The following is a 26252-nucleotide window of genomic DNA, read 5'->3' on the forward strand; positions in this document are numbered from 1 at the left end:
GATATGGGGAGTTGTCTCATTGGCACGCATACCACAACTTTCAATGTCTAATAAATATAAAAAAAAAAAAATCTCAAACATTACAATAAGAAAACAAATATGCAAGACAATGAAAAAAACAAATTCGAACGAAAAGTCAAACAATAGTTCATAAAAAATATACAAAAAAAATGATTGAGCAACACTAACACACACAATTGGATTTGTATTCCCAGGAAGCCATTCCTCTTTAACAAGTGAGACCAATTTAAAATACTCGAGGTGTTAATCATTAAATGAAAGCGAATGTTTAAGAAATATCAGATACAAAGCCTATTGGTAAATGTATTTCTATAGAGCTCATAGAAATTTACGAAATCTGGTAGTGTGGATACACAAGACTGATATCGATAGAGACGACGACACAATTATTAAAAGCAGAACAGAATAAAAACAAAAGCAAAAACAACAACATCTTTTGCTCATTAAAAGAACTAGGGGAAACAAAGGTGATAAAGTAGACGGATATTCAGGTATTGTTCCACCTGTCGTGTTGTTCACAGCAAGTAAAACATATCTGGTGATACGTCGTATTCAGTGACGTTATAATCGATGCAGAGGCTGGGGTTGGTGGCCTTGCAGATGGAACATTATCTTTGGTCATCTGTGAAAAAAACAATATCTGAAACACATAAGGGTCTTTTGAAAATGATTGAGTATTTTATGTAAACTTGAAAACCGCACTCTGTGACAAATGTAAAATGCACAAACACTTACTATTAATGGTTGAATTATGAATATTCACGTTTAAGTCATTTAATAACTTATGAGTTTGAGTGTCCCTCTTGTATCTTTCGTCCATTTTTTATAAGTTTATGGTTGATACGTTTTGTAAATGCAGACCTTAATAATTTTGAATTATTATTTCAGAGGAGATATGACTCACTGGGGAGAACTTTACTTCAGGCCTTACTTCCGAATGGGACCTTACTTAGTGGGAATGTTTACTGGATATCTGCTTTATAAAACAGATTTAAAGTTGAAAATAAATAAAGTAAGTCTTCATATATTTGTATGATTATATTTATGTATATAATCTATAAGTTAGCTGACCTTTTTACAGGATGTTTCCTTTTCAATTTTATCATTTAGATTTACTTTTCTTTTAAATAGCCCAACCGATTAAAACTTCTTTTTGCATTTTCATTATATGTACACGTGAACACATTCAAAACGAAAATAGCTTTCCGGGAGTCAGATGACAGAATTATATGTCCACATGTTATGTGTATCATTGTGTGATAACAGAATGATTCCTCATTAAATTTTCTGTTTTTGTTAGCTGACTCGTTTACTTTCATCTCCTTGACTTTTTATCATAACATATATCTAAACTGTTAGTAATAGCTCCATACTTTCTATATAAGATGTATATATATTTTCAAAGGAAACGAAAAACTTAGAGGACAAGTTTGTCTTACTCTAACATATATAAGACTCATATAAGAAACTCTTCGTTTTTCTATTCACTTTTGAAATATAACATTCCGTCCAAGAACCATTTAATATCAGTATTTAAATAGGAATTTCAAAACATATTTGTTTTATTGAAGCGTATCTCTTTTTCAGTTTGTTAATTTATTTGGTTGGTTAGTTGCCGCCGTATTAGCATGTGCAGTTTTATACGGTATATATGATGACGTAAACGGTAATCGTCCGTCACAGGAAGTGTCGTCATTCTACATTACGGTGCACAGAACAGTATGGGGTGCTGCAGTCTCCTGGGTGATATTTGCATGTGCTCATGGATATGGAGGTAACAAGTTACACAACTTATATTTTGATTATTTCTAGTTCAAATGTATCAAGTTTATTAGCTTTGCTAGATTTGTTAAACATTATTATAATTTTAAAACATTCTCCCCACAGTGGGATCTATCTGTTATAAAAGTTTTTTTAAACATGCTTTATGACATTTTCGAGAGTGTTAATGGCTGCTAGATACTTTTTATATCAGCGTATTGGAACAAAATCTACATATGTAGGTCCTTTCGACTAGATTTTCTCTTTCAAATATAGTTTCATAAATTTAAACGAAATACATCACATTTGTGTTTTCACATGTAGTAGGTTTGATGTAAGTAAGATGGTATAACTCAATTAAACTTTTCACTTTTACAGGTTATGTGAATACAGTATTATCCTGGAAAGGTTTTATTCCACTGAGCAGACTTACATACTGTGCATACCTTGTTCACCCTCCTATTATATATTACTACCTATTGACCAGACGAAGGCTGATTCATTTTACTGATACAGAAATTGTAAGTGGTAAAAAAATTGTTACTTGCACCTTGTTCACCCTCCTATTATATATTACAACCTATTGACAAGACGAAGGCTCATTCATTTTACTGATACAGAAATTGTAAGTGGTGAAAACACTGTTACTTGCACCGTTGCTTTTCCATCAACAGTTCATTTGTATTTTCTTCTTCACTTTTTAGTTAGTATCATACAATCTGTACCTAAAGGCGATTATTTTAGAAACACCCGAAAACAAGTTGTGCAATACACAATAAATATGATCATAAAGATAAGCTAAATATGGTTACACAAAGAACGCTGATCAAGATGAATGGTTTGATATTTTGACTTAAAGCGCAAGGAAATAAACAAAAAAACATTTTGTAAAATAAACAGATTTCAACCAGACAGGAGAGTAAATCTTAAATTGTCTTACTTTAAAACATTAACATCCCCCACTTTTATAGTTTTTAGGAGTGTTGATTGTGACTTATTGTTCTCATACCAAACATATTTTGATCCAAACTTGTTCCAAAACATTACAGTGAAAAAAATCATGTTCATCTCATTTTAAACAACTGTATTTGCTTTAAGATTGTAAGACTTATGCTTACAAATTACTCGTGTAATTCAAATAGGCCCACAACACGGTAAATAAGATAAATAATTGAGTAAACTTGGGATATCTTAAAGCATACTTCAAATACATTGTGTATTTATCAAATACAAAATAAATTCTAAATAAATTAATAATGAAATTTTTACTTGTAGATCTATGAATTTTTAGGACATCTTTTCTTGTCATATGCAGCAGCTTTTATAACTTCAATGGCGTTTGAGGCGCCTATGATGGGACTTGAAAAGGTGATTTTCAAGCGACAAGAAAAAACGAAGAAATAAAACGTTGAATAACGACTGTACAAATGATAATATTAAATGTGAATATCATAAATTTTGCTGACAATTTGTTCTATAAAAAAGTGCAATAGATTTTTCATTGTCTCTTATTAAAAACAGTAATAAAGTATTTTCAGATTAAAACGCCTCAACTTTACACGAGAACTTTACATCCAGTTTATACAGAAAAAAAATCATGATGTACTTTCTCATCATTATCAGGCCAATCCTGTTAATAGAAGACTCAGTCAGTCTTTTGCATACACAAATGTCCATTTCTCTAGTGATAGTAATAAAATGAAAATTGCAATAAATGGTGTACCTTTTAATAATGTGTATAGCATTCATTTTCTCATTTGTATAAAAGTATCAGAGCACATTTCGATCAATGGTTTAGAATGCAAGTGAAAAAGAGATACTTCAAAAATGGAACTAGTTGGTTATTCATGTATCTTATTTAGTTTAAAATACTAGTAAGCGACGGCTATTTTGACCATTTGACTTTTCATCATTTGACCATTATTTTCTTTGTTCATTTAGATTAAACGTATTCGTCAGATAATGATAATTTGAATGAAATTTAGCGTCACAAAATCGACTAAGTGTAGTTTGGGCTTGCAAATATAAATGAATAACAGTGTTGCAAACATAAAAGAGTACAATCCAAATTTTCCGCCGAAATATCTGACTAAACCAAACTTCTTATCTCTTGGGTAAAACATATTAACATATAGATAATTTGAAGTGATACAATTGCTTTACATAAGTGAAAAAAAGTCTTAAACAGGATCTGTTCTAGGGAAGTGTAGTTCGGATGAAACAATGGGTATAACTGTTGGAATCTCTTCTTATTTTTCCGATTGCATCTTATTCCCGATTGTTATATATTGTCTACGCATTTAGCCTTGCTTCAGAGTTCACCAAATTCCCAAAGATATTGTATGGGATCTTGTCAATGATTGTTTCCTTGATCTATGAGGTTTAAACATCGACAAACTACTTTTGCCTAGAGCTAAAACTGAGCTGTCCAAAGGTGTTCTAGCTCACACATGTGTAAAATTGCTAGTGTACATCTGTCAATAAGTGTTCTATTGTATTAGGAAAGTTTTAAATAACACAAATAAGAACACTCTCTGCACCTGAAAAAGAACAGTTCTAGTCGTTTCAGAATATAGACTGTTTATTTGAAACAAAGTGTTAATCTACGTCTGAGTAGGAAAACGAATGGAAAAAGTTCTTTAGCTGATGGATAAGAAGTTGGATTCGCATCTATAGTAGATATTCCGTGCAAATATAATTGTCACAAGTGTAATAACTCTACAAAGATACATTTGAAACACAATACAATTGATATACGAATCTAATTTTATTTCAAATTTTACTATTTTAACTATGATAAGCTAATATAATACACATAACGAGACTACAAGTTTATCTTGGTTTGAAGTTATTGATACTAAGAATAAGAATTATGTCATTTAAAAACACACACGAATGAATAATTTATGCTGGTTATTTGTTCGACAAACTTCTAAGGCGCTGGAATTCTCGAAGACTGAAAATATATAAAAAAAAGTCATTCATTTATGATCCATGTAATGAGTCTCTTTATTGTATAATAAAAGTAACACTTAAAGAAATATCTTGTTTTGTGAAGGTAGATATTTTTTACCCTAATTTTGTTATTGTCTTTTTTTTGGGGGGGGGGGGGATTTATATTCCACACATTTTTTAAACTAGATATCCCAATAATGATTGTGGCCAAGTTTGGTTCAATTTGGTCCAATAGTTGCAGAGGAGAAGAATAAAAAGAAAAGGGCATAATTTGCCTTTCTATCAGGTCAGAGAAACCTGGTTTTGTACTTCCAGGAACCGATGCAATCTTATATGCAATTAAAAGTAAGTTGATAATCTTAAAAACACAATGATATGGAAATCTTTCACAAGGCATGACTGACTTTAATCAAACTAATGAACAAATAGCAACCCAAAATTGTTAAATTTTACATAGAAGGCAATGGATCCTTGAAGGATCAGTTCAATACCTTAGACGATTGTTACCTTTGTATGTATTTATTTTAATTTATGGGCGGAATAAGACGTCTTTTCGTTCCTCGCACTCAAATAAAAAAAAATATGTCGCTCTTTATAAACGTATACAAAATGTGTTATTATTTATTTTACCGTAAAGCATTTATCTTGATAAAACCGGTAGCATCTGTTGGTTCATAATCACCTTGAACATCCATACTACAATGAAGAACACAACATTTTAACATGAAATCACGAGTATGCCAAGTCCCTCATATATTACCCTGGTAAAACATATTTATTCCACAAATCGGCATATTTACCTTTCAAAGAAAAGTGTTCAGTTATATATAAGCAGAGGTGAACTAATGTTTATGTATCTAATTTCTTTTTACAAGTGCTATTCTTATTGTTCGTTTGGTTTTGTCTCGAGTGCAAATAAGCTTAGGAAATGCATGTCGGGAAATGCAACCCCTGGTTATGCACCTACTTTCACTCCGTTTGTAGTTCATGTGATTTCCGTCGAATCCAATCTTATTATGTCTGATTATATTTTGCATCGTGTCTACAACATATTCTGGTCAGATGCATTATTATCCTTTCCTAACATTGTTCCTAAAAAGTAATTGATAGTTTTGTAGTCTTTATTGGAACTATCAAATTACTAAAGTGACAAATATTTATCAAATGATTTATAAAAAAAAAAGTATTTACTGGTTTGTGACATACCTGACTAATTCCTCATTATATAGAGATGTTGGTGACGTTCTCCCAAGAACGTAGACACAACCTTTGTAGATTTTAAGGTTAACAGAACCTGTTACACCATCCTGGCTTTTCTGTATGCACGTACGTGTAAACTCACATTCAGGACTAAACCAAAACCCTAAAATTACAATTTGAAAAGATTTACACAAATGTTGCTTAATGGCGTTGTCAGTTTATTTTTGATCTATGAGTTTGAATGTCCCTCTGGTACCTTTTGTTCCTCTTTCAGTACAAATCTAGTATGAAAAATTTGTGAAAAGGGAACGCAATTGTAGTTACGACATAAGGCATATATATCCGATATCATCCGTGAGACGGATATTCAATAAAGAATTTAGAACGGGGAAAAGCGCAAAAAGTATAGAGCGTAAAAGGATTTTTATAGAATAAGAAAAACAGCAGTCAATAATAATGATTGAAGATATTGGGGATATTATTTGTTTGTGTATGTAAAAAATCAACATCTGACAAAAAAGACGGGTTGAGGATACCTAATCACAATAGTTTTGAAGCCCATATTTTACAGTTATAAAAAGGATAGTTAAAATCTGTAGACAACGTCAATTGAACATCTACAACAGACAGAATGAAGGCCAAAAGACGGAAGATAGGTGAAAGAATTTAATACCTTACCTCTGTATACTTGATCAGCAAACTTGATATCAAGGTCTCTTTTTATTCTTCTTACTTCCTAGACAAATATGGAAACAGTAAACAATGAAGACAAAGTAGTGTCTTTATGAATAGGTTAGACGATATTCATTGTTTTGTGCATTTCAAGAAATTAAACATAGACAATTTGTAAAGTATGCTGAGTTTTTCAATATTTTTTAACTATTAAAACTATACATATATCGAAAGACTGAAACACATTAAACAGATTATTTTGTGGTCGTTTTCCGTTTTGTTTTTTTGTACAATTCTTTTTTTATCTATTGGTCTTTCTTTTCATCCGATTAATTAAATCTATATAGTGTATTGAATGCATTCATTTACTTAAAATATTGTTGCTGTGTTACGTTCTTGTAAGTAATGTCTTTGTTTGCACATAATATTTGCCGTTTATATTGCGTTTCTAGGATTAAGAACCATACAAATGGTTTGACCACTCATGGTAACGTGATTAACTATGATTAAAAAAGTAGTCTTGATCTCATTTGCTCATAGCTGTATATTTTGTTTGTATATTTGAAATGTACAGAATGTGTGAATTATAATACTTTTTTTTCAGTAAATTATTTTTACAATATTTCATCAAAATATGTTTAAAGTGATATACCCTGTCCATTGTAAAAACTTCTATATCCGTGTGTGCTACTAAAAGTATTGTACCGCCTGGAGTTTCATAAACGCCTGAAACATAAAATATTAAGTTTTAGAGAAAAAACCGAGGAATGCAAACAATATCTATAATAATGTGATCTACCGAAATAAACTTATAACCGGGTTTGTAATAACATGACCAACACGGCAGGTGCAACATCAGGATCTGCTAACCCTTTCGGTGCATCTGACATCACCCCCTTTTTTGGTGGAGTTGGTGTTGCGCAGTCTCAAGTTTTCCGTTTTGTTTTTTGTACAATTTTTTTTTTTTTTTTATCTATCAGTCTTTTTTTTTAAGCCATGGCATTGACAATTTATCTTCGACATAGGAGTATGAATGCCCCTCGGACTTCTTTCGCTCCTCCTTTCCTGATAACTACACCTTTCAACAAAATGAAAATATATCACATGTGCTTTTTATCAAGATTTAGTAAATTAGAGTAATTTTAGACAAATTTGAATAAATACAGAAATTACCTCTTGATTTCATTCCAATAAACCTGTTTTCGACAATATCGATTCTACCTACTCCATGTTTACCTCTACAATGAAAAAAAAATGTGACACCATGTCATAGGATACATCAGCATGTCTAACCCTGTAACATTCTATTTGTGCATTTTTCAAGCCATAATAAAATGTTATGCGATAGTCATAGGTTTATGTCTATCATATTGTATTTCGTTCATTATTTTGCTTATTGTCATAATTAATTGTTCCGCATATTATCATGTCGGAACTATTTATAGGTCACTACTAGGCATGTGTGTGCGCCTTATAAAGACTGTACGGTGACCTATATATGATGATATGTAGATTTTTTCACTGCATCAAGTGTGATACGATAATTAGCCACTCGAGACGGTTTCATTTTCATTTTCGATTAAAGCTGGTTGCAAGTCAGTCGCATAATATTCCATTATGTTTACATCACTGTATGAGCAAAGCAAACAGACATAATAAGTAAAAATTCCAAAAAAAAAAGGCTAACGCATTAACAACCTACACTTTTACTTGTTTATTTTAAAGATATAAGAAGATGTGGTATTTGTATTAATGAATAGCCTTTTAAGAATCAAATGTTCATGTTAACAGTTATGCAGCTGTTTCAGTATGTTTCAACACATATCTTACCCTATTTTGTTAAGATAAATGAAAAGTTCTAAAGGATCAGTCATGGATTCATTTGTCTTCTGATTAGTCACTTTTACTGGTACTCCTTTAGGCATAAAAAAAAACATATTATAAAAAACTTAACAAAATCTTATAAAATGATAGAGCTTTAATTATGACATTGATAAATATCTCCTGTAATTAGCATTATTTTTTAGAATTGTACAGTCTTCTGCAGATTTTCATTTGGGAATCGAATATGGAAGTTGTAGTAAAAGCCTATTGATGCTAATGCGATATACAGTGACTGTCGTTGTTAGATTAAAGCTGGCTGTTAATAATTTTTTTGAAATCATTTAAAAGTAAGGAATGTATCTCGCTAATGCAAAGCTTTGATTCCTTGTGATTTTGCTTTACATCATATGTCCCTATTGTTTTGATCAGCTCTTTCAATGTTTGTTTCAGGTTTTGGATTTTCAAATATTTCTTCCATCATTATTGAAAAGACCTAAGGCTTGTAATTGAAATTCGCATATGGTGCATGAAAAACCTTAAGGTACGGTTAATGTTGTTAATATCAAATATCGTGGTTGACTCTTCTGTTTCTGATTGTTTGTTGTACCTTCTTTTTTTATTCTATAAATTTTAATCATTTCACTTGCCGTTATACGACTCCTTATTGTCTATAATTAACAAATTAACTGTTACATGCACCACTTTCTAATTTTGTTTAGCTTCGTTTAAATTGTTTCATAAAAGTAATCACAAGTTTAAATAATATAAAGGCAAAACCAGGAATACTGTAGGGAAAAAACTAATCAAGATAATATCCGTTAAAAATGAACATCAAACTGATATCAACTGTCTGTTCCTTAGCTGTGAAAAAGTGATTATAAGACTAGAATTGTGATTAACGTAAGGAATTATTTATTGTATAGGTGACTTATTACTTCACGACTCACAATTTTGGTCTTGTACATGATTCCGACTTAACACTCTGAATAAATGAAACTATTTTCAGCATCAATAACGTATTATCTTTTAATGTAATACATCACAATAAGTGATAGTAATAGAATCACGTTTTATAAATGGATATATATGAGAACACACTTTACAAATTGTATTACAGATGCAGCTTAGTAAGTTGTTTGCCTTAAAAAAGTAAAGTAAAATGTATCTATGATGATGCTTTCATTGTATGTTAGACAGTTTGCAAACGTTTAATTCACAAACATAACCAATTTAAGTTATGTTTGCCCTTCTTTTTTTTTTTAATAGTAGACGCCGTTTTTTTTTTTGCTAAGATTTAGAGTAACATCCGAATGTGTGCTCGTCGATAGCCATCATTTGAGACAAGAACATTTGAATTCAGTCGCGTATGTTACGAGGTCATGTTTCACCATCGTTAGTTTTGAAAGGTTTGTAGACCGTAACTGTCTCTTCCGATCAACTATTTTTCTTCAGTTGATGGTATTGTCAGTTCTTTTCGACATATATTTCCACTAATCATCTACTATGAATAAATATGTTTTTTTTATTATAAAAACGAAGATGGCATTTACCATTTTCGAAATCTATGCTTAAAATATCTGCCTCATCTGGAGATTTTTCAGGGTCTGTTGTCATTTGATACATATCTTTTGGAGCTTCTGTATTAGGGTTTTCTAAAACGCCAGACTCATAGCTGTATTGAGTGAATGACAAGAAATTGTTAGTTAGCATTATAAGGTATTTGATAAAATATTAATCATACGTTATAGGTTCAGAACTTTTTTTTATTCATTTTAAGTAGACGTGCGTAATAACATACTTAAACAAACTGTCTTTGTTAAAAGAAATCTACAGATTGCAATATTTTCTCAATCTGGTTTACATTAGGCTATACCAAGAGGAACAGTAGTTGCAAATAAATAAAATATTTTTTAAAAATGTCATATTGTGTCATAAAATATATTGAAATCTCTTTTCATAACGCTCCTTTTGTTTATAGCTTATATTGCATTCATATAAAATAAATCAGTATGCTTTACTTTAATTTGCCATAAAACATTAACACTTTGCTATCTTTACAATAACTGAAGCATGCATTTACCATGACAAGCAATTTACATGTATATGTGATTATTTTTTGCATTTCACATATAAATAATTCTGGGTGCCGTTTTAGATTCATTGTAATAGTAACATATAGTTTCACTATTGTGATTGCACTAATTACCTTATATGCATTAGGTTTGCATCCATACTCCATGGTGCTTTAGGGTTTACTGGGAGTGAAATATTGTGAAGCTGGAAGGAAAAAACAAGTTTAACAGTATTCGACAATTTGTTTTCTTTAATCAGTACTAATTCAGTTACATTTCTGAAATAATTTATGCAGTTATCTAATTATGATTTGTTTCATTGATAACTTCTGCCTACTTTTTTCATTGTCAAACAGATTCTACACAATTGGTCGATGCAGATAATTCATGAATGTTTCAAATAGCGAAGAATAGAGAAGAAAAGTGGGAATTGCATTAGATTCTGTAAGATATCTTCGAAATAAAACGGTTGGGATTTTAAACATAACAGGCAATACACAACTTTATCAAAAAGTGAAGATTCTTAGAAATTTTCAACAACTATAAATAATATGTTCAGGATATGTTGATGATAGAAAATGGTATTTTTCATCAAAGGTTATTAATACTGAAATTCATGCTTCAATTAAACTTCAGGGTGATGTGGGATTAGAAACAAGGAGTTTTAAATGTCAAATTCACAAAAAAATGTAAAAAAAAATATATATTCCCAGTCAGTATGTTATACTGAAAGGGTAAAATATTATGTTTGACCAAATTATTTATTTTTAGTTGAACAGTCCTGCCTGGTGCTCTCTGACATTGCCTCTTGAGTGGTTTACAGTGCGAGAACTGCTCACAAAATACCAAAGAGGGTTTCAACGAACAACCTTCTGTCTTACCCTTAATGCTTGCACAGTTTTGACTGTTAGAATGTACAACAACATCTAAACAGAAACAAATATAAAACAGTTCACTTAATTTTCATAATATTAGCGGTTAAAAATCTCTTTTTGGTTGATAACAACTTACTTTTGCATATTCAAATAAATCTTTACGTCCTTTGAATCTATTGAAAAACTCTGGCATTCTCCATGGAGAAATAACCTAAAATTAGATAAAGATATAATAAAAGATCCTACATTCTACTACGAGAAATAATCTAAAATTAAATAAAGAAATTTTACTTTAAAGCCCAATTTAAAAAAAAATACATTCTCATTCTTTATATATAATATAATGTTAATTAAGAAAATATAAAGCGTTGACCGATGCTCAAATTATATAAAAATGTTCGTTTGTTTTCTACGCGTTTTAATGATGTTGTCAAGGGAAACACGTGCAGTCATGAATCATTTTGTGAATTTTGAGTTTTTTAAGAAATGTTATTTGATACTGGATGCCTTGTGATTGCTTTTAGTCAATCAAAAGTACAGATTCTTATGAATAGACAATAACTTTTAAGGGTCTTTAAATATCAGCTGTACGAGGCTAAAAAACATGTGTAATGTGAGCTGCTTTTGCGAGCTAATACTCTTGATTCTCGCCGAGTACAAATACAACTGATATTCAAAGACACTAAACAGTTATTGCCTTTATCCTGCAAATAAACCTGTATATTGTTTGTGTTTTGAAAAACACAAAAACTCACATTTTTTGCATTTATTTTCGATTTGAAATCCCATGAGGCCCGCGTAGTAATATTGTAATCACACATTCAGCTGAAGACGGGTTCGCAAAAAGAAAAAAGAATCTCGAATGGTCAACAATAATACATCGCTCAAGGTGAATAATTATCTATTTTAACATAACAACTAATTTCAACAGTAAAAACAAATAACAAAACTTTGTAAAATTTGAAATAGAAGTGCATGAGTTGTCCTACGCTTCAGACTTGACTTCACTAAACATGGCATGCTGAAATTGACATGGTTGATTTTGTTACACAATCATACATATTCAGATTTTGAAATTGATAATTGTCATCGTAGAAAAGACTACTGTTCATGTGTGTATGTCACAGAAAATTCGTGTAATTCTTATTGCTCTAAAGAAATGTTTGAAAACATACAGAACGTATAAAAGTTATCATTAATTCGAATAAGATCAAACAAAACGTCATTGTAATGCGACTGCAATACACATTCTGAGGTCACGCATGTTCATACATTACTCAGTTCGGCAGTGGGAGGAGCTTTAAAGCGATATCCGTATAGTATACAGATACAGCAAAGCGATATCTATAGATCTGGATCTGTATAGTAGGACACCAAATTGCAGGATAAAAGAAACTTTTAATTTAATGCTGGCATGTTGGTTGACATTTATTTTACAGTCTGATGATATTTTACAAGAACATAATGAGTATCAGTTAAAAAACAACATAATTACTAAGTTAAACTAATTTCATTTTTTACCTTTATGGAAGGATGTAATGCATAAGCTGCTAATTCAAATCGTATTTGATCATTTCCTTTTCCAGTTGCACCATGGGAAATGTATTGAGCTCCTTCTTCATTTGCTACCTTAATCATTGCCCTGTCATGGTAAAAATATTCAAGTAAAAATAGCATGAATTCGTTTGTATAATGTACATAAATTTGAATTTAAATTTGATTTCTAGAGCAAATGAGCAAAATTTTAAGTAGCTTCACGGAGTTAACTTATTTTTTATACCTTTTAGTATTATCAATAGTAAGATCTTTTCAATGTTCCAATGTTTTTTCGTGCTTGTCAAAGTTTGATAAACATTATTTTTTTCTGTTTCAAATTTATCCATTGACTAGGAAAACTAATAATAGAAAGTAATCCTTACTTGGCAATACATGGTCTAGCTAAAGCGGTACCAAGGAGATATCGATCTTCATAAGTTACGTTGCCTTTAATACCAGGCCATATAAAATCTGTTACGAATTCTCTGCTGACATCAGCAACTATCATCTACGAAGGGAAATGCATAATAAAAGTGTTTGGCATTCACAGCATTAAACAATCATCTACGAAGGGAAATGCATATTAAAAGTGTTTGGCATTCACAGCATTAAACAATCATCTACGAAGGGAAATGCATATTTAAAATTCCTAAGTGTTTCTCGTTTCACGTTTTTTTTTATAGATTGGACCGTTGATTTTCACGATTGAATGGTTTTACACTATTCATTTTGGGGCCCTAATAGCATACTGTTCGGTGTTAGCCAATGCTCCTTGTTGAAGATCGTACTTTGACCTATTGTGATTTTTATTTTGCAAATTATGAATTGGATGGAGAGTTGTCTCACTTGCACTCATATAACACATCTTCGTATATCAATTGGCATGTACGGCATGATACAATAATCTATGTTTTAAAATTTTGATTACATAACTCTTGATAAACATTATCAGTACCCAATTTACTCTGTTAGATTCTAATGAAGCCAGGGACAAAATTAATGACAAAAGTGAATATTTCTGGTTCCTTACTGTTAAGCGTTTAGAGTTAAACAGATTATATTAGCTCCATTGTATGCAGTAAAACTACTTGTTTGTAAAATATATAAAAAAAAAATGAGGTGTAGTATGATTTGCATTTGCAATGCGTTATCTATCCACCAAAAGACGAGGATGTAAAACAACTATAATAGTTTCTAGTTCGCTTTATCACGATAAGCAAAACCCACGACATGTACCGTATAGTGAGCTACAACAGGCCTAGGCATGACAAAACGTGAAACATTCAAAGAAAAAGCCAACGTCCTGATTCATATTTGTTGGTGGAAGTTGATAACAATGAACAAAATAATAATTAAAATGACAACTTTATCATTAAATTAACAGAACATCCGAACTCCGAGGAAAATTCTAAACAGAAAGTCACAAAGCAAATGACAAAATCAAAAGCTGAAACACACCAAACGAATGGTTAACAACTCGGATCCTGTCAGAAAGAACATAGAAGATAGCCGTAAAATAATTTTTAAACAAAATAGTTCAAATGCATAGCTGGCACTTTGTAGATAAGTACAATATTGGACTTTGGTATCTAATGACCTCAAAGCTTAATAACTGGCACCACCGTAGAATCCTTGTTAAAAGTTTAAATTGAAATATATTGAAATTTGAATATACAGGTAATTTTTACCTGTTTCTAAGATAAGAAGTTATGTACATGTACCTGTTTTGTAATATCAAACTTCCGGGTACTAGTGCACTCGTACATGCAATTATAGGTTCAGTAGGTATATTTTTGTCATGAACTGAGTGACTTTATGTTAAAACGTTCTAGACAGAATAGCTATGAAAGCATGATATTGTCGAATTTACCACTTATCTTGTACAAATTAAATGACTGAGAGAATATTTTAAAAATCCGGTTCAAACAGTAATATTTTAATAAAGCAAACACTTAGTCCACATTAAGGAAATTCAATTTTAGTTTTGCTCATTATTATTTTTTATTTATTTTATATAAACTAAACTAGGATATAAGTATACTATCTTTATATTATCTTTACTTTTGTCACTTATTTCATTGAAAAGTATTTATAGATAATATGTCGATTGAATGTAATTTATTTTTAATGGAAGTAAAGGCATGGATTGACGTTAATTCCTCCTTTAATTGGCTTTGACCACTGTACAGTTCATACACTTTACTTTTATTCCTTGATAAGATTTCATTAACTTTGCATTAAATTAAAAAATACTGTATGAAAATCATTATATAGTTCCTTATAAAAATCATCAATCAGAAAAAAAATCATGAATTAGTTCAAGACAAATTAAAGAACTGTCCTTATCTTAGGACCTCATGATGGTTCCTTATATAATACACCAACAACCATTCAAATGAAGAATAGCACTAATATAATTTGTCCTTTCATAAATTGATATTGTTCTAACTTTCCTTGTCTCATGAACGCGTATTCTTTACCTTTGCTATTCGTATTTTAACATTTGATCAGAATTAAGCCTCTTACTTGTGTATCCTTAATATACTATTTTAAATGAATAAAATAGAAATACCTTTTTTGCTCCAAGTTTTTTTGCCTTTTCCTTTGCTGCTTCAAAGTCTTCTTCCTGTCCAACATCTGCCTATGGAAAACCAGTAAATTGCTCAATTAACAAGAATTTAAAAACAACTAACGATGGTACATTAACATTTTTCCATCGGCTTATTTACAAGCAATTTATCCCAGGGGCACACAATCTGTAATTGCCAACACTTTGGGGGTGGGGGTGTCTTGGATTAAAAAATATAAAAGCTATTATAACTTGAAACTTATTTCCAAAACAAAAATATAATATTAAAGTCTATAAAGCTTAAACTTAATTGGATTTCATACCAGATCTTATTTGGGAAGAATGTCGACATTTTCAACCAAAATTTCAAAATCGGCATATAATTAAAAAATTTAAAGTCGAAAGAAAAGTATAGAAGTGCACTACTTACACAGAACGCGATAACGTCATAACCTTCTTCAATGAGCCAAACTAGTATGCAAGAAGTATCCAATCCTCCACTGTAGGCCAAAATAACTCGCTTGCTTTCACTTGTCATTCTATTGGTTTGGCTAAAATAGAGAATTGCACTTTTTATTTCTTTATTTTAAAAGAAGTAGAATGTGATTGCAGAGCATGAAAAATACCGTACAGAGTAGTGTTCTCTTTTTTAACAAGATCGAAACAGCCAATTGGTTTATTTAAAATTGACTCCGTAAACCGAGGTTAAACAACGTTACATCTTATCTGAGACCGTTGGCAAATATGCTATCTCGAATTCGTAAGGGGTAATAGTGCTATTAGCATGGCATATTAACTGTATATGCATTAAAATAATTAAAAATAAATTTTAATACGCCTGAAGAAGCCATGATGCATTCTTTCAGTTTTAATACATTAATAAAATTGAGAATGGAAATGGGGAATGTGTCAAAGAGACAACAACCCGACCAAATAAAAAAAACAACAGCAGAAGGTCACCAACAGGTCTTCAATGTAGCGAGAAATTCCCGCACCCGGAGGCGTCCTTCAGCTGGCCCTTAAACAAATATATACTAGTTCAGTGAAAATGAACGCCATACTAATTTCCAAATTGTACACAAGAAACTATGACATTTTTTTTATACTTCAGAATTAAAAAGAAAAGCGAGAGATATCAAAGGGATTTTCAAACTCATTTGTCAACCAAAATAACAAAGCCATTGTAGAAAACAAAATATTGAACAGGCAAACAACAGACTGAGTACTCAAAATAGAAAACAGAAAACTAAAGACTGAGCAACGTTTTTGTTTATTGGGTGCAGTCAAGTTGTTTAGTTGTTAATGTTAGACGAGTTTTACGACACTAACTTTAAGGGTAAATCAAGCAAACTACTATTTTAAACGAATAAATGTTATGGCTTTAAATAAAATCGTCAAAAAAAGACAAAAGACAGCACATGCTTGTAAAGATAACTTGGCCTAATAAATCATACAACTAGTGACTGGTGTCTGGATGATATGCATGAAGATCTAACTAAATAAAAACTGGATTATGACCAACCGAGACTTAGGTATTTGTGTGAGAAATATCGTTTCTCATCAATTAACCCTATAGAGGAACCCTATGATTTTGCAATGATGTTTGTACAAGGTCATACGTGTCAATCTGAATATTTATTTTGGTGCGCAGTTTAAGCTATGCACTCATGCACTCAAGTTGATTTGATAGGTAACGTGTTTGTTTCGTTGACTGTTTACATTGTAGGGTCAGGAAGTCTTTGATACAATATCAATACCACAAGAGACTCAATAGGAACTTATCGACCATTCGTCGTATATGTTTTAATGCAAGTGGAGAAATTTATTTAATATTAAAAAGAGGTGGTGTGATTGGCAATGAGACAACTCTTCACAAGAGACATAGAAATTAACAACGTATGTCACCGGCCTTCAACAACGTACAAGGTCCATACCATAAAAGGCCCCAAAATGACAGTTTGTATTTACAGGCAACATTCATACAGAAGGTGTCGGGATTAAACATGTTAACGGGATCCCATTCCTCCCCTTGTATATAACCTGGGTAAAAATCACAGAGTGGACGTTTCTGGGTACTTGTACAACCCGACAACTAAATGACACTAAGTAAAGATCTGTACTTGAAGGTACTGACAGCTAGTTCAAAGCGACTAACACGTTGTAAAATAATATGCATTTAAGACTAAATTACCAAACAGTACACATTCAAAGTCAAATTGTAAAAATGTCATAAACAGCCAGGGGAAAACATTCCATTGTGCGATTATTCAAATAAAGAAAAATAAGAAAGGGATGAACACTATTTTGAAAACGGACAACACCAAGGTCATAATAAAAGGACGAACAGACAAACAACAGCAGATCCGAGATGTTTTACATGATCTATTTGAAGACACAAAAAAATCAAAGCTCAGCACAAATCTGATGGATGGATATCACCTGCTAAATAACCTATGCAAAGTATGTTAATTCAAACCTGTCTCAGAAGACTTATTTTATTAACAAATTAAGAAAAAAATAATTTGGTTTTACCCCAAACAAGAATGGATTGGATATCACCTTGTTGCATAACAAGTCATACAAATTCTATTAGTTTGAAGTACATTAATTTTCTTCTTGTTTGATCAATAAAGACAAAGATTTGTGTGTTTAATAAACGATTCAACTTAAATTGGCATTGACAATTTAAATTAGTTTACACTAAATTGTGCTTAAAATTGATTTTATTTATAACAGAGGTATGTATGGCAAATTCGACCTGTGATTGAGTCTTATACATGTGCCCACTTTTGATAGAAACGGAGATATTTATACAGTCATTTGAGATCCAAATCAATTCAATATTTTATTTTATTTTATAAGTCTTATCTTTCAATAAGATATAAAATAAACTCCAATAGAAAATTAGGAAACCATTTCTATTTTATTATAGACTCTTGAAAATTATCATTTATGTATATTTAATTTTTCTAATAATCTAAGAGGCCTTATTTCTAGCCTTTAGTTTAAACATATTTATTTAAAGTGGATTGGGAAACAAGTTTTGTAACTTATATTAATCCCTTTCCACTTTGCGGGTGCGAGTTCTGCCTTGTAGCCGCATTAGCCTACTCTTTTTTCGAAATCTACAAGGGTGTCTTTAACGTGCAAGAGATATGGCTCTCTCTTAACACGGGTCAGCCATTTATCGTCCCCTTCCGACGGACTATCATCGTTTCCTCAAAACCCTACTCGCAGATGGTGTCAAGGGAGAGCCGAAGATTAAGTTCCTGAAATTTTCATCCCAAACGGGAATCGAACCAGGAACCTTTGTGTTAGTAGTCCGATGCACTAACCACTACACCACGGTTCTAGCCTTTGAGTATACTGATTTTATAACCGTCTTTGCTGTTAATACTGTACGCGCATGTACCATACTTTGATTTTTAAATCTTTTAATCCTTAACTCGATAGTCAGAGCTAAATTAACTTTTTTAACCTTTTTTTTTTTTTTTAAATTTTTATTTCTCAAATACCCCAAAATGGACAAGACATACATAAAATTAGAACGTCGTCTCCTAAGATACGATATTAATCAATAGAATTTCGTAGCTAGCAAACTATTAAATTCTTTATTACATAATTCAAATTAACCACTTGTAGTTTAAGAGACATACAAACACATGCGGATTGAAAAGAAAGATATATGAAGAAAAAGGAGTGGAAATACATGCATGTGTGTACTTGTGGTGTTTTTTCATTTTTACAAACTATATTAATATTCCAGGATGTTATAATTTCTATTTACAAAATAAGGTTATCTGGTAACCAGTTTAGACTATTCACATGAACATGACGTTAATGTATATTTAGAGGAAATTTAGAAAAGAAATCAGTTCAACGGGAAACCAATAGCGACAAAATGGAACTGATACTATTTATTTTAATTGTGCTAACATGATAGTATGGTATTGTTACCAAAGGCAATCGTAACTATGCACCGTTATATTTTCTACCCTAAAACTCTTTTTTTATTATTTAAAAATTAAGGTAATGATTTTATTTTACGCACATATATAAGTCTTCTAATAGTTGATGGGTTAGATGAGTCACTACTTATCGATAGCAAAAGTCTATAAAATAGTAACATATTATAAGTGTCACCATTTCTTAAAGAATAAGTAGTAGTACTTTCCACCCATAACGAAATCAAATCGCACAGATGAATTGGAGGTTCCGGTAACTTTTTTTTAAATTCATTTGCTGCACTCCTACCCAATTTCATTATAAATATTACTTTTTATTTGTAAATATTGGTCGGCCGGTAACAATTCTTGTAGCTTCAAGTTTTATTTTTCTAATTTTTAAGTGCTTCAAATTCCACATCCATATTTCACTGCCATATTCATTCAAACAATGGTTGCATATAAGTAAATTATATTTTATCAATGTTTAACCCGCTCAGCAATAAGTTTACACCTACGTGATGTATTTATGTATGTCAATTCACTGGATGTGTGTTTCATTTTGCATCGTCACGACTAAGGGTAACTTCTAGTTTTTTTGTGGTAATCGGCGATAGATAAAGTTTGCCTTTAAACGTAAAGTTCATAATTCGATAACATATAGTTTATTTTGGATTGTATGACTTAACATAATTAATTGTTGTTCACATGTTTGTACACCACTCGTTCTATAACCTTTTCCCTAATACTATTAAGTCCATTGGCCAATAATACAGATTTTCTTACGGAATACGAAGAAAATCCTTCATTCAAACAAAACTAGACTTTTTTATAAACATTCACCAAAATCGGGCTCTATGCAAATTCCTGAAAGTTCCTGGAATACTCGAGGAAGTCATTAAGAAAATGTCACACAAAAGTAATCGAAGATACAACATATTATGTAATATGTATCTGTAGCAGTGCTAATTTTTGCACCCCTAAGCCTTTTAAAACTTAAGAAACACAAAAACTACCACTAATTTAATAACTTAACAACAGCGTAATGGTTTTCAAAAGGGAATTGAAAGAAACAATATGAACGCAGCAAAATTAAAGGAATATAATTATATTTCTTTTCGTTTTGAGATTTCTTTCTATTTCTGTCGCGGAATACTGAGTAATTCGGTTTTCGGACTTTATATACTGTTTTACGCGCCCTTTTCATTTCATCGAGATTTCACACACACCAAAATTGTTCGACAACTTTATTACATTTAGATTGCAATATTATGCTTTGTATAAATCCTAATTCTTTGTATTTTCTTTTTGTAGATATTAGTATGTACACGGTCGAGATGACTTATATAGATAATATAATGACGCATGATGTATGGACTTATATATTTGATTTCACGGGATACATGTATTTTGAAAGAAAAACAAAATGTTATATTAAAACTGTTTGGTGTGTGCCTCCTGCCATATTAGTCTTTGTTGATTCTTTATATAGAATGAGAAATAATTTATGTTCGGACGAGCATAGCGAGGTAGAACATAAATTGTAAGAAACCTCAATTCACACCATCAAATGATATGGGTAAACAAACTATTATATACCACTCTCTTAGCAATTTAATAAAGGCCGATTCCGAAAATGTCAAAACCAACAAAGATCGACGCTCGAATAGAACTATGAGATAACTACGACTTCAATATCATTTATTGTATAATAGTTATCCAATAATGACAAACTCGGAATGGCAACGCTGTTGTAAAGGATGTAACTTACTTTAGTAGTTCCATTTGACAAGCTTATATAATGCCATGAAAAGTGAGGTCGTTATTATTGTCATTAGCTTTGTTCCACTGTGATAATCAGTTCTTGTTTCTGACATGATGCTAAGCAGAATCATGTCGTATAATTTTCTTTGGGGTTTTGTTTTCTGTTGTTATCCGCTTCCGTCCTCAGTGGTTCGAAGTTCTACATAGAATAGTCTCGCATATATCTGTACAAAGCCATGTCGTATTGTTGGCATTAAACTTTATTCTCTGTTGACATTGGCTTTTGTTATATGTTAACATTGGCTTTTGTTTTAAGTTGACATTGGCTTTTGTTCTCTGTTTACATTTGGTTTTGTTTTATGTTGACATTAGCTTTTGTTCTCTGTTGACATTGACCTTTGATCTCTGTTGACATTGGCAGTTGCCATCTGTTGAGCCTGACTAAATTTGGTAATCTGTTGACATTGGCTTTTTTCTCTGTTGACATTGGCTTTTGTCTTCTGTTGACATTTGCATTTATCGTCTTTTCACCTTTGTTTTTGTATTTAGATCTGTGGACATTTGCTTTTGTTCTCTGTCTACGTTGGCTTTCGTTCTCTATGGCTCACAGGTCTTGTAGTCTTTCATTTTACCATATAGTTGTTTGCGTTGGCTTTTCTCCGCTGTTGGAAAAGGCTTTTGTCCTCTGTTGACATGACTGTTTTCCTCTGTTGACATGACTGTTTTCCTCTGTACACATTTGCAGTTGTTCTCTGTTGACCTTGACTTTTGTCCTCTGTTGTCATTGGCGTTTGTCGTCTATTGACATTGGCGTTTGTCCTCTATTGGCATTGTCTTTTTTCTCTTTCGACATTGGCTTTGGTCCCCTGTTGACATTGGCATTCGAACTCTACGGTTTTCAATTCTTTTTCTACGCTTGGTAACAAACCTTGTTTTCCCTCGTTTCTGCATTTCAAAATTGAAATGTCATCATATTTTGCTGACCTACTTGAATTTGTAACACATGTATATTTGTAAGGCTTGTAATGCTATTAATGTCCTTGAATAAGCATAACTTCATTCATGGTATGCGTTATTTACAGTTAAATATGGATCAGCAACTCGATCAGCAATGTATATGTTAATATATTAACACCGAGAATAACAGATATATGCAGTGACAACGGTTATAATAAAAATAAATCAAAAGTTTTTTTCGATCGTAGCAAACCTACTAATAAGACACGTTGGATCGCAACCTATGCAAACAAATCTGGAAACCAAACGTAAAATTACAATTTATTCTCATACACAATGCTAAAATTTAAACACCATATAAATAAGACTAAGACTAGAGAAAAAAATAATTCGATAACAAATTCACCGACCTACCTTATTTGAAGTTAATCACTTGATATGAATGCAGGATGTGAATTTGTCGGACTAATCAATGACCCAGACGAATCAGTAAAACTTACTGCTTATATTTACATTAAAATCCAATTCTTCGTTATTTGCACACATGTAATAAAATAGTTAGCTACCACCTGTCACATCGACTCACATGTAATATCCGCGTTCCTAGTAATGGACTACTTGTGATAATTGTTTCTGTCTATCATCATATTTCTATGTCTATTTATGGTAATAGATATTAAAAACAATTTCTCTGCTGACAAATATAAATGCGATATTCAATTATTGAGGTAATAAGTGTTAAATTTGATTGAAGTTCGAATTGAAGAACTTAAAGAGCTACAAAGGCCAGTGAAAAGTCTTTTCACAAATTACGTCTTATTGTACTTGAATTTGAATCTAACATATTACAAGGCAATTTACCTTCAAATCAATATTTTGAAAGATTTTTTTTTTAAAGCTGTCTTATTCTTGGTCGATTTTAAACTTCCTTATTTTAACAAATGCTGTATTGTTAGTGTATGTTTATAAAGGATCTGATCATTTGAAAAGAAAAGCATTATTTCCACAATTTGTTTAGTTATGGTGATAACTACTTAAAAAGCAGATATGGCGTCAACATATTAGTTACCTAGTGTGCTAGTGACCTAATACAATATATATGGGGTCAGTAAATCCCATATATCGTATTAGTTCAGTAGCAAAGAATGCAACGAATTTATCTTACCGACCGACTATCTTAAAATATGGTATTTATTCTAGTGGCCATTCAAAGTGATCAAGTCTCCAATGCCGTTATAACTAAGAACCTACGTCTATTGGTACGTCAAATGGTGAAGTTGAAATCATCCCTTCGTAAATTTTACGGACGCCATCACAAGTTGGTTGACAGTTATGGAATAACCGTTTCACGAATGATATCGGATATGTTCCTTACGTCGTTACTACAATCCCCTTCCCTTTCATGTATGTGACCTACCGAATTAGACTTTTTACCTGATTTGTAATCACATAAGCAACACGACGGGTGTCACATGTGAAGCAGGATCTGCTTACCCTTCCGAAGCACCTGAGATCACCATTAGTTTTTGGTGGGTTTCGTGTTGTTTATTCTTTAGTTTTCTATGTCGTGCCATATGTACTATTGTTTGTCTGTTCGTCTTTTTCATTTTTAGCCAGGGTGTTGTCAGTTTGTTTTAGATTTATGAGTTTGACTGTCCCTTTGGTATCTTTCGTTCCTCTTTTGGTCTATACAAAAACAAATGCCAACATTTAAAATTTTTCCTCAACACAGTGTTCTTTCTAATAAAGGGACACAACACCACTACTAAAAAGTAAAAACACAAAAATACTGAACTCCGAGGAAAAATCAAATAGGAAAGTCCAAATTCAAAAGGCAAAAATCAAAAGTCCAAACACATCAAACGAATGCATAACAACTGTCATATTCCTGACTTTATACATGCATTTTCTAATGTAGAAAATGGTGACCGTGTATTGAAATAAGCCCCGCCTTCTAACTTATTGTGGAATATAACACGGTCTCCACGCGGTTGCTTTTAAACATATTCCTAGGAATTTATAGGAAGCATTGTAATATTAAATAAAAATGCCATACAGATATAAGTGCTCGATAAATGTTGTTTTCAATTTGATAAATTAATAGTATCCAGAAAAATTTCCATGATTAACACAACTGTAAATGCATTCAACTTAAACATTAAGCCAGCATAAGAACTATTCAACCAGCCAGATTTGCACTAAAACGGGCTATAGAAAATACATGTGAACGGACTATTCCTGCGCAAAACTGAAACTGGGCTATATTGTCTGAGCTAAATTGTCCCCATGTAATTCAAAATTTGTTTGCTAAAATGTCCTGCGCCCGTTGAAAGAAATGTAACATTGCATAAAATTAAATGTTTTTAATTAGAAATATGAAAACGAAAGAAAAAGAAATAGAAACCAAAAATGAATATACATCGAAAGTGTTTCAACATTTGAAAATGTTCCTTGTTACTACCATACATAATTGTTTTTCAAATTTGTAAAATATATCAAGAACTAGGCATACCTTTTCCACGATGCACTCTGCATTGTTTCGAAATACTAAGGCGATAAAACTAACTGCATAACATTAAAAGGTAAATAAAATTAATACTAGGGTTGCTAGTTGCAATTTTAGTTTTTTTTATCTAAAGCAACTCAGTTATGAAATCTTTCTAATTGTACAAAAAATATGAATATGTTTCATATACTTGAAAGAAAAACTTTTATTTCTCTAAAAATCTTCTATAGAATGAACTGCTGTCACTTTTTTTCCCGCTCTCTAATTTGCATTCAGTTTTCCGTGTACAGTGACCGTATCCATGCATGTACCTCTCTTAGAAATTCGATAATCACACTACGCAATGTCGAAGGGAAGACAACGTAAAGAAAAGGCAAGAAAACATGGAAGAAAAAAAAATTACTAGTTCTGAAAGAATAAATTTGCCAATCCAAATCATTTAACATCAAATTAATGACATGTGTACAGGAATTTTTATATGCTTGTTATTAATCTATTGTTTTATTGTTTCAGATTTCTATCGTTTCTAAAATGTTATACTCTGCTATGATGTTATGGTAGAGATGTATGAGAACTATTGACGTAGCGTTACACCATGCCTACAGAGAAGTGCCCGATAGTGGAAGATGATGTCGGCACTGTTGTGGTTGCAGTATTACTTGCAACCCAAGCAACATATCATTTGACAGCCGCTGATCCCATTGTCTCTGTGCAGACCAGAAAAAAGTAAAACGTTCATCAGCTAGTTCCAGTAAAGATTGTAATTTATAAAAAGACATTGCTATTTAGCTGCTAAAATGTAAGTAACAGATTCAATTGAAATAAAAAAAAAAACAACACTTTGACAATAAAAAAATGCTGAAAAAGGAACATGTTTAAGTTCAATGGTTAAACTGTAGGTGAACTTACGTTCTGTGTTAGAAAATCGATCCTGTTTGTTGAAATTGAAATAAGAGAAAGACTTTTATTAAACAAGTCGACAGAATCTCAATATTGTTTTATCGACCAAGAATAAGTGATTTACAACTTCATATTAAGACAAATCATCGTGGGTTTATTGAAACTTTCACCATTCACGGTAATAAAAGAGAAGTAATAACGTTACCTCCGTTCCTCTCCCCTCTCTAATCGTTTCTCTCTTTCAAATAATGTTAAATCATGATGCTAAATAAACATAATCACTGTGTATCATCGCCACCGGAAATTGGGTACTAACGAAGCGGAGAGAAATAGAAAAAAAAGTAAACAAGTTAGGAATTCGTTCAATTTAAAGCATTTCCACTCATTTGATGAGGGTGCCGCTTAAGAAATGATTTTCTGATATATAATTCTTTTAATTATTAGGCCGATAAGTACAAAATAAATACAAGATTTTGTGTAATACTCCAAAACTTGCCACTTAGTACCGGAAAATTTCGAGGTCTATCGTCCTCTGTAGCCCCATTCTCAAGATATTGAACTGTTTTTCATTATTTTTCCAGATACGATTTTAGAATATTATAGTGTGGCATCATATTTACTGAAATTTGTTGTCAAAAAGATGCATTTTAAAGAATATGGACAAAAACACCGTTTGTTTGTTGTACGGCGAATTGC

General features: G+C 31.6%; 2 protein-coding genes across 8 annotated transcripts in view; one reads left to right on the top strand and one right to left on the bottom strand.

The window, feature by feature from the left end:
* LOC134705664 (uncharacterized) overlaps window positions 1-3340 on the top strand; it is a 34383-nt gene extending 31043 nt beyond the window's left edge. The window contains exons 23-26 of the mRNA XM_063564384.1: window positions 910-1033; window positions 1609-1795; window positions 2161-2303; window positions 3058-3340. Of these exons, the coding sequence (XP_063420454.1) occupies window positions 910-1033; window positions 1609-1795; window positions 2161-2303; window positions 3058-3186 (583 nt within the window). The 3' untranslated portion in view covers window positions 3187-3340. The remainder of the gene's footprint in view (window positions 1-909; window positions 1034-1608; window positions 1796-2160; window positions 2304-3057) is intronic.
* A 1190-nt stretch (window positions 3341-4530) lies between these two features.
* LOC134706753 (argininosuccinate synthase-like) lies at window positions 4531-25645 on the bottom strand. 7 transcript variants are annotated; one of them, XM_063565970.1, is made up of 15 exons: window positions 25566-25645; window positions 15916-16036; window positions 15489-15557; window positions 13300-13424; window positions 12902-13022; window positions 11517-11591; window positions 10640-10710; window positions 9984-10105; window positions 8440-8524; window positions 7783-7847; window positions 7262-7335; window positions 6616-6673; window positions 5944-6100; window positions 5368-5433; window positions 4531-4738 (listed from the first exon to the last, which is right to left on the bottom strand). In XM_063565970.1, exons 2-15 carry the CDS (start codon window positions 16021-16023, stop codon window positions 4696-4698), a joined length of 1239 nt encoding a protein of 412 aa, XP_063422040.1. In that variant the 5' UTR covers window positions 16024-16036; window positions 25566-25645; the 3' UTR covers window positions 4531-4695. The 7 variants fall into 7 exon arrangements, with proteins under 7 accessions (XP_063422040.1, XP_063422041.1, XP_063422042.1 ...); XM_063565971.1 differs by lacking the exon at window positions 25566-25645 and adding an exon at window positions 22737-22871; XM_063565972.1 differs by lacking the exon at window positions 25566-25645 and adding an exon at window positions 22664-22788.
* Window positions 25646-26252: the final 607 nt, after the last annotated feature.

Source organism: Mytilus trossulus, chromosome 2 (genome assembly GCF_036588685.1).
Source record: "Mytilus trossulus isolate FHL-02 chromosome 2, PNRI_Mtr1.1.1.hap1, whole genome shotgun sequence".
NCBI classification, from domain to species: domain Eukaryota; kingdom Metazoa; phylum Mollusca; class Bivalvia; order Mytilida; family Mytilidae; genus Mytilus; species Mytilus trossulus.

Excerpts from the sequence above, each read along its gene's own strand:
- LOC134706753 (XM_063565970.1), bottom strand. The coding sequence starts at position 16,023 with ATGACAAGTGAAAGCAAGCGAGTTATTTTGGCCTACAGTGGAGGATTG. Across the intron at positions 6,674-7,261 it reads AAGTTTTTACAATGGACAGG|GAAGTAAGAAGAATAAAAAG; the intron begins GTATATCACTTT and ends ATATTTGTCTAG. Across the intron at positions 4,739-5,367 it reads ATCAAGATAAATGCTTTACG|TCTTCGAGAATTCCAGCGCC; the intron begins GTAAAATAAATA and ends ATATATTTTCAG.